This window comes from Poromitra crassiceps, assembly GCF_964638095.1.
Source record: "Poromitra crassiceps genome assembly, chromosome: 3".
NCBI lineage: Eukaryota > Metazoa > Chordata > Actinopteri > Beryciformes > Melamphaidae > Poromitra > Poromitra crassiceps.
Genome location: NC_139625.1, coordinates 88,756,073 through 88,765,850, shown reverse-complemented (window position 1 = coordinate 88,765,850; position 9,778 = coordinate 88,756,073). Strand labels below are relative to the sequence as shown.

General features: G+C 43.2%; 1 protein-coding gene across 1 annotated transcript in view; it reads right to left on the bottom strand.

The window, feature by feature from the left end:
• ankrd6a (ankyrin repeat domain 6a) overlaps positions 1-8,120 on the bottom strand; it is a gene marked incomplete at both ends in the record, with an annotated part of 33,814 nt that extends 25,694 nt beyond the window's left edge. Inside the window, 3 exons of the mRNA XM_083633216.1 lie at positions 1,479-1,577; positions 6,473-6,571; positions 7,971-8,120. Of these exons, the coding sequence (XP_083489342.1) occupies positions 1,479-1,577; positions 6,473-6,571; positions 7,971-8,120 (348 nt within the window). The remainder of the gene's footprint in view (positions 1-1,478; positions 1,578-6,472; positions 6,572-7,970) is intronic.
• Between the last annotated feature and the right edge of the window lie 1,658 nt (positions 8,121-9,778).

Genomic DNA, 9,778 nt, shown 5'->3' with positions numbered 1-9,778 from the left:
TATGCACTACATTATCTCCTTTGGCAACTTCTAGTCATTGAAATCATAGAATTTACTCATTTTGCTGGGGACTTCCCTGGGACCTAGGCTGGTAAAGCAGCCGGTCACGTGAACTTGCAGTGTTTGCAGTGGGCGGAGGTTTGGTGGGTGTACTTGCCTCAATCTGGGAAGCCATCGGTTAAAAGTATATTTTTTTCTCTAACCTCTGGGGGCAGCCTAGTTTCAATGCTCTGTAACAGGAACTTGAGGGGCAGCGGAAGAAAATTCCTTTCCGCTCCCAGCTCTGCCATTGGCTCAAACCGACCGGCTCTGACCATTTATGGATTTCCTTTCTCCTCCCTGCGTGTCGCTCTCAAATCCCTCCATCGCTATGAAAACAACAACAACATCGCTAGCTCGTTGCTAGTAGCAAGTAGCAACTTGCTACTTGCTGAAAATGGTCAGTTTTGAGTACACACCGGTCACGTTCACTTCATTTTGATCGGGTAAAGCGCAGCATGTGAGCCTGCACCCTGCGAGCGCTGTTACACAGCTTTTCACGGAGCTTGCCGACAGAGTTTCGATGCAAGTCAAAAGTCTGTCTCGAGAGATTATACTTTCCTTGACAGACAACTCCTTCAGCCAATCAGCGTTGGATCCAGTCAAACCCAAATCCACTCGGGAGAACGGGAAAAACTTATTTTCCGCAGAGAAACTCTAAAGTCTATTTCTGCAATAACTGCACTTTATGGCTGTTTAAACTCAACGAACATTGACGTTACTCCTCGAGGGGGACATGCACGGAGGCAGCCATTATTGTTTTCCCAGCGGCATTCCTGATTGGCCGGTTATGATGTCAACTACGAGGCAGGTTGCTGATTGGCTCGTATAGGCTTTGCAGTTTCTGCAAAAGCCCTCCCATGGCTTGAGGCCAGACAGTGTGGTGGTAGAACAAAATTAAATGTGAGTTCACGTGACCGGCTGGTTTACCAGTCTATGGGACCCCCTCGTCAAGCTGACGGTGGAGTATGTACGTCTAGCTGCCACCGACAACGTCCTAACTCGAGATTACGTTGAAGCATGTTTCTCGCTTCAGTTTGACCTAATGTATTTTCAAGGGATACTGTGACCAGTGTTGCATCTACTAGGTCACTTTGGTCCTAAGTCTCTTTGGACAGCATCAAACAGTCCCTCGAGGAAATTGCGATTTTCGCAATAATTACAATGCAAATTCAACCAATCTCAAATCAAATCAATATTTGTGGGGGCTTGCAATTTTTCAAAATTCTCGTGGTTTCTCTGCAAAAATGGCAAAACAGGTCGCTCAACATAATTTTTGCCACTTCCCGCAATTTTATAGAAAAGAAACACATAAAACTTCACAAATTGCATTGCAATTTTTGAGAAAATCACAAAAAACCCTCGACAAAATCCTGAAGGGGCTGATGAAATGGAGTGGTGTTGTGCTCAGGTGCATATTGGAATGCTGGAGGACTCACGTTGTTCTTGGCGTCTGGTCTGGAGCCTCCAAGCAGCAGAAGACGAACAGTCTGAGAGTGAGCATTCTGACAGGCCAGGTGAAGTGCTGTGTTTCCTGCCTGAAACAACACACTCAAATCACTACAGCATTCATACATACTTTGTCTTCTTCTTTTTATTTTCAGAAGTTTAACCTTTTAAATGTCAATTTGTACGGAAGCCGAGAATGGCCAGGTGTTTATTTATTATTTTTCTGACCGTTTTATCATGATAACGACTTATTATTTCGTTATCTCGAGATAACATACAGGGGGCAGGATTTTCCAGTTTTCTATACATTGTTTGTCTTAAAACAAAGTCCGCAAAGTTCAACTTAAATATTGATTTAGGATCTCTGGGTATGGTCAAGCCAAGATAGGTGAGGCGGTCTTTTGCCAATTCGAATGGGAGATTATCCAGGAAACCAGGAGTGAAGACATCAGAGAAAGGCATAAAGTCACTCTTTGTCCAGTTAATTGTGTATCCAGACAGCTTACTGAAAGATGTGATTCATTCTAGGAGAGGGGGAATCGACTTTTCTGAATTATGTAGGTATAATATTACATCGTCAGCATACAAACTAATACGCGTCTCAATGCCTCCGACCTTCAGGCCTGCAAGGTTTGGGTGACTACATATTTTTAGGCCGGCGAAAGAGGGCAACCCTGCTGGACCGAGCGAAGTAATGGAAACCTGGTTGACTTGTCCCCATTGGTTATAACTGAACATGTTGGACTAGTATATATGAGCTTTACCCAGGAAATGAATGACTCGCCAAACCTGAATCTGTGCAGTGACTCGAACATATAAGGCCACTCAACCTGATCGAACGCCTTCTGTGCATCGAGTGATAAAATCGCTGCACCACTGGTCTGTGTACATGGTGTTGAGGAGGCGTCTGACATTGGAGAAAGAGAACCTATTCGGGATGAACCCTGTTTGGTCAGGATGAATGATAGACGACAAATGTTTATTTAGTCGGGTAGCCAGCAATTTAGTGATGACCTTTCTATCAGAATTCTGGAGCGCTATGGGTCTGTAGCTGGCCGGGTCTACTTCTTCCTTCCCTTTGTTAATGAGGGAGATGTTGGGCCCTATCGTTGCAATCGGCGTAGAAACTGCGTTTAAGGCCTGGCGCAACGCAGATTAGTGGGTGTGGACCAGCGCACTCGCTATCTTGGTATCGGCGCTACACGCAGCCTCAACCATTATAACCACGCCTTTTAAGCGTAAAATTATGCACAGTCCGCTCATTGGAGAAGTGCAGTAAAGAGTCACACGCTTGCCTTTTAAGCTCCAATTCCAGGAGAAATCCGGTAAAACCAGACAAAGCCAAGCGCTCTGCCCCCCCCCCCCCTTCATCCCGTCTGTCTGTCTCCATATATAGGCTATTATTCCATATTATTATGCTTCTCAAACCAATCTAACTGCAGTTTAAATACTGCAAGCATATAAATACGCTACACTATAGCAAGATCAAAGTGAAAAGAATGTTCTAAACGCATCAGCTAGAAAAATATAGCCTATCCCTATATGATGAGATTAATTAGATTGGTGAAAGTGTGTCCAGAAAGATATCATTTTCTCTCCCCTGCTGCAGGTAGGATGATGCACATAAATATAGCCTACATTATGTAAAGTCATTGCAGAAATGTGTTTTTATTGTAAAACTAAATGTGAAGTAGGGCCAAGTTATTGGAGCGGACATCACAGTACAGCACATGACAGTAGAAGCGCGTTCCGCTGTCACTTATCTAAATCACGTTAAATCAAGGGATATACAGTATATAGGCCCAAGATGACATATATGTTTCACATAGGGTGGTGTTTTCATTTCAATGTTTTATTTGGTCCAATATTGAAATGTTCTACAATTGCAGGTTGTGTTACCATTACACATTATTTAGATCTACCTTTATATCTATTTCGGCTCATTTGGTTGCTATTTAGTAGCGAAATGGAGTAGCCCATTGCATGCTGGGACCTTTCACAGGCAGTGAACTTACAACTTATTTTTCCTATGGGACGTGTGTTGTGTCTGTCTGAGTGAGGGAGTCAGAGAGAGACAGAGAAGGGTGACAGAGGAGAGGCAGAAGAGCGCTCCTCTCAACTGGCGCACTGAATAGGCCTGGTTTCAGAGAGAGACAGAGAAGGGTGACAGGGGAGAGGCAGAAGAGCGCTCCTCGAAACTGGCGCGCTGAATAGGCCTGGTTTTCAAAAGCGCTAAGCGCTAAATTTACGCCAGGTGGGAAGATAAATTAGGCCGGCATTTAAGGCCGAAACGCCCATTCTCGCCCATTCAGGGAGTGCGCCACGCCCATTCAGCATAAAGCGCATTTACCAGCCTAAAGCCATGTTGATATCTTCCCGAGACAGGCGCAAGGCACGTTTTTAGCACCGAAGGCCCATTTTAGCGCCGAAGACCTGTGGGAGAATAGGGGCCGTTAGCTTTGTACAGTGTTCTATAGGCAAGACTCTGTCCTTCTTAGAGCTAGATGTCATTCTGAGGAGGAGTGGGGCGAGAACGTCACAGAATTTCTTGTAAAACTCAGCTCTGAACCCATCTGGCCCAGCTGCTTTGCCTGATGGGAATGATTTAATGGCGGAAGTTATTTCTTCCAATGTGAAATCAGAGTCTAAGTCCTCTCTGGCAGCGTCACTGAGTTTGGGTATTTCAAGAGGGTCAAAAAAGTCGTTCAAATCAGATTGAGCAGCACCACACTTAGACGAGTAGAGTTCACTGTAGAACTCCCTAAAACGATCGTTTATCCCCTTGGGGTTAGTCAGCAGGGTGCCACCCTTTGATTTGATGGAGAGGATTGACCTGGAGGCCTGAGCACCCTTAAGCTTAATTTATACTTATTAGAAAGTGTCGCTCAGCACATGGTCGCAGACGAAAAAGAAAGTGTCGCTCATGGTGTTGCATTTATACTTCAGTGAACGTTCGCCTCGGTTCAACGGTCACGTGACACTCGAACGCTATCAGTGCAGACAGCCAAGAGAAAAGAGGGAATGGAATGCACAGTGAAACCACCTCGGAGGCAAGATGCAACGTACTTGGCTGCAGCCGCATATAAACGACACACAACCACACAACTCACCTCCTCTCTCTCTGGGAAATTGGTCACGAAACTAATTCATGCTTTCATTTCTAGCAGGCTAGACTACTGCAACAGTCTTTTCAATGGTCTTCCCAAAAAAGCTGTTAAACAACTTCAGCTCATTCAGAATGCGGCTGCTAGAGTTCTAACAAGAACCAAGAAAGCTGAACACATTACACCAGTTCTCAAATCCCTGCATTGGCTGCCAGTAAATCTTAGAATAGACTTTAAAATTCTGCTAATAGTTTACAAATCTCTCAACGGGTCAGGCCCACACTACATCTCTGAAATGCTTCTACACTATGAACCATCCAGATCCCTGAGATCTTCAGGCACTGGTCTACTAATTGTCCCAAGGACCAAATCTAAACATGGTGAAGCCGCGTTCTCCCACTATGCCTCTCATAACTGGAACAAACTCCCTGAACACATTAGATCTGCCCCTACTCTGCCTATTTTTAAATCCAAGCTAAAGACCTTTATGTTTACTCTTGCTTTTAACTGCTACTAAACTACTGCCTCTCTCGGCCTGTAATTTTAAAAAGATTTTTCCTGTACATTTCCAACAAATGGACTGTACATGTAATAATAATACTGAAGAGTGCCTTGTAACTTATTTAAAACAGAAATAATGTTTCATGTTTGTTAATTTGAGTATATATTTTAACTAAAACTGTCGGCTGTGTTTTTTATGTGTTTTTTATATGTGCATTGCTTTGCTGCTTGTTTTTTCGATTATTTTTTTGTACAGCACCTTGAATTGCCTTTGTGTATGAAAGGTGCTATATAAATAAAATTTGACTTGATTTGACGATGTTCTTTGTGATTTTCCCGAAGTCATACATCAAGGACAGGCTGATAAAAATAGCGGGGACACGTTCATTCATTTCAATCGAGCGAAAACCAAAACAAGGAAGTCAAGCGCGTGCCGTCTATATAGGTAATCAGACTTGCGCGACAGACAGCGACACTAGAAATTTCACTAGGTAGCAGACACACTGCAAGTCCTCATTTCTGTAGGCGACCGTTTCAAAAGTGTCGGCAGACGAAGCATAAATTGGGCTTTAAGCTGCCAGGAGCCTCTCAAATTGCTTTTGTCTCAGTTTTAGAAGGAGAGTGTTTATTTGACCACCCAGGATGGAGTTATATTCATATTTTAGCTTCAATAACTTATAATCTTCAACGGATTGTGAGACCTGTTATGTCACTTCAAGGGCAGGAAGACCATTTTTAATCTCCAACAGCCGTCTCCCTCTTTTGTGGACCATAATATTGATTGATCAATCACACACTAGGTCTGATTATGATGATTGTTGTTCGTCCGAGCCATGTGCATATACTGTAGGTATGTCTAGGAAAATGCCATGCTCCAGGCTCTAAAACCTGTTGGAATCCTGTAGTTGTGTGCCTGTGAGCCAGTGTCAAAGATAAAGTATGGCGTTTTCAGGCATTAGTTTGGTCATTTGCTGTGGATGCAGTTGTTACAGTAGCAAAATGGCATAAATAACTAGCCTACAATTACATGATGAACAGTAACGAACAGTATTTCATGGCATAAACATCTTCAATCATGTTGCATTTGCTGCATGGAATTCTTGCTTGTTTTTACGCACACACTCGTCATCTCAGGGTATTTTCTATAGTTTATCTATCTGATGATGTCTATTTTATTGCACGCACACCCGATAACAGGGTTTGGACTTAAACACATGATGATGACTGATGAAGGACTAACATTTTTTTTTAAGTGAAGAGAACTGAAAGTGAAGTGAAGAGAGTTTTGAAGTGAAGTTAACATTATAGCACATTTCTGAAAAATTGGTCTGAAAAAATAAAAGCCACAAAGACCTTAGAGTAAGTCACACTCATCCTACCTTGTTCTTGACATGGACATCAGCTCCCGCCTTGAGCAGCAGTTTGACAGACTGGCTGAAGCCATGCCATGCCACCTCATGGAGTGCTGTGTTGCCCTCCTAGCATAGGACAGGACAGAGAATTAACACACGTGACTCCAGGGTGCGAACTACGGGGGAGCTGGGGGGGCTTTGGCTCCCCTTAAAGAAATAGTAGACCCCCTGAAAGCATGACTTGTGAAATTTGGGGGGGTCTCTAAATTATTGACTAATATATATTACCCCATGTATTTTCTATTTCTTTTTCTGTACCTTCATAGTGAATAATGCGTAAAATTACGCTATTTTAATCGTATGATTCAGAGTGTGCTCAATCACTGTCAAATTCACTGTAAGCCCCGACATGCATGTTATTCTTATCATCACCACATCGAAGCGTGGCGGCGCAGGTGCAAATCAAACGTCACTCACGCGGTCAGGTCAGATTTAAAACAACAGCGAGATGTAAAAAAGAAAACAAGGCAGTTTGACAAACTTTACATTCACGAAGAAATGGAAGCAGCCGTCAGTTGAACAGCAACAAGTCGCTTCTACTTCAAACGCAGATGTGGAAAAAGTGACGACGTGAATGCTGCTGCTGCTGGAATACCTCCGAGTCCTCCCGCATATGGAGGACTGTTTGTGAGATGGTGTGCATCAGGAACTTCACAGTGAGTGGGACATGTGCGTTATGGAGTGGATAAAAGTGTTGGGCAGAGATATCATGTTCTTGTGGATCCAGTGTGTATGGAGAGCAGTGCGCCCGTTTTGCCTTTCTGTGCTCTCTCACCCTGCCTCCCTCTCTGTGTGCGCAGCGCGCTTTTCTCTCTTGGAGAGAAAAGTGGAACACGACAAGAGCTGTATCCGTGTCTTTGAGCGTGCTGATTTAAAATGAGTTATACCCCTAAATTGACCTTCAAATTGCCTCAAATTTCCGCCGCCGCCCTTCGGAAGGCGGCTGTAGTGGCTCCCCCGAAAGCCACAGTAGTTCGCACACTGCGTGACTCAACAACTTGTCAGCATTGTCTTCCACACACAGATGAATTGTCTGTTTTCTGGAAGTCTCTATTCCTTTAGTTTACGAGATGAGACTATATAATGAAGTCTCCTGAAATGTATATTTTTTATGTTATTTGTGTGTATCTATGTATTTATGTATGTATGTTTTTTCTATGGACCATGAGTCTGCAATAAAGCAATCAATCTCCCTCTTTGCATTTTAGGGCCATTTTCTGTTGTTGGTTATTACATTTTCACTTCTAACAAACCACACCAAAAATCTTCTATTAGAAGAATGGGAGTGCACTTTCTGTTGTCTCGGTGCAGCCACTCGTAAAACCTGGGTTATAGGATAACCCTAACGTTATTTGGTGCCACCAGAGTTCAAAGGTCCTCACCTGCGACATAAAGCAAAACTCTTTAAAGAGTAAACACTCCTGAGTTTGAATAATGCTCCTTGGTGCCTGTGTGTAAGACTTACCCGGTCCTGAAGGTCCATGGCACAGCCTCCCTGGACCAGGGCAGCCACTGCGTCACTGTTCCCCACCATAGCAGCCCGGTGTAGGGCCGTCTGGTGCCCCAGAGCCTGGCATGACGATGGAGGGACACAGACCAGTGCCTGCTCACTCATCACTACTGAGACATGCATGCACAAAAACAGATATGACAGATATACAAAAAAGACAGGCATAAAGTAAATCTTACCCTACAACTATGGAATATAATTTTATTTTGATAAAAAAAAAGTTTACTTAGTGTCTAATTATGTCCACAGCGCAATGATAACTAATGGTGTTTGAGTGTCATGGCTACACAGCCACTTTCTCATTCCAGCCAGGCAGCAAGCTCGGGCTTTTAGAGAGAAAGCCACGGAAGTGATACTGAAAGCTGTAGTTCCTCGAATGGCCACTTGAGGCTGGCCCCAAAAGTCATTATTCCCTGTTCACCCCCATGTTAAAATGCCTGTCTACAACAGGATTAAGCATGTTTACAATGACAGGAGGAGGAGCTGCAGCTCTGGGAAAGCCCTGGTCTCGTGCCGACTCACACAAGCTGTGCAAGAACCCCAAGATGGCGACGGCCACACTGGCTTCAAAGTCCAAAAACGGAGTGACGTCATGCTGACTCTAGTCTCACGTGGTCTGAATGATGTCATGCTGACTCTAGTCTCACTGGTCTGAATGATGTCATGCTGACTCTAGTCTCACGTGGTCTGAATGATGTCATGCTGACTCTAGTCTCACGTGGTCTGAATGATGTCATGCTGACTCTAGTCTCACGGGGTCTGAATGACAAGTCAGCATTTCCTTCTACCAGGAGTCATCCCTGGTTCATATGTCTGTCACACATTTTGTTTTGGTCTTAGGGGGCGGTCCTTAACCACTTTTCAAGAGTTGCGCACCAGACGTATCTATGGCTGGCTACTGCAAAACTAAGCTGTCCATATTTTTTAGACGGTTGATCATTCAACCCACCTTCACAAGGATGGTTTCAATCTCACGATGTTCAGGCGCAGTGGACAATGTGATTCCTGTTGTTGTCACAGTAACAACACACACACACACACACACACACACACACACACACACACACACACACACACACACACACACACACACACAAACAAACAAGAAAAAGAATATTAAGAAAAACAGAAATACACTGTTTAAAATCGGAAATTGGAATTGGTATTCAGAACTGCACTAACCTTTCTAAATAATCAATGTACGCAGGAATTGATGCTGTCATGCACATAAAATGAACACAGATGATGCCAAGCTGCAGTAGAAGCTGCAACAGCATGCTGCTGTAATCTGGTCATGTTATAAGCGCCTGACCCAAATGACAGGATTTCCATGTCATTGCCATGTGAGGTTCTGCTGCATATTTGCAAGGGTCAATCTTTAATCTTTCTTGGCATTGTATGTTTGTCTTATAGTCACTAGTATTTACAAAGCGTTGTATGTTTGTCTTATAGTCACTAGTATTTACAAAGCACTGATGGAATGTTGAGATCTCCATTGCACAGAATGTTATTCAGCATAATTCCTAATTTAGCAGAAATTAGATAATAAACACTTTATTTTTTTTTCTCCTTTGTATATTTTGAAGATAAAATTGCATGTGCCCATCATTTAAAGCAATGATATCTCACATTTTATACAGTATGATGTTGCTAATTACTTTATATAATGTATTTTTCTAGTGTTTCATATAATTTATTATTGATAGCTTGACCTCTGGAACCTATGCTGAATTGTATTGTGTATTTTCTTTCATTGAATGTTT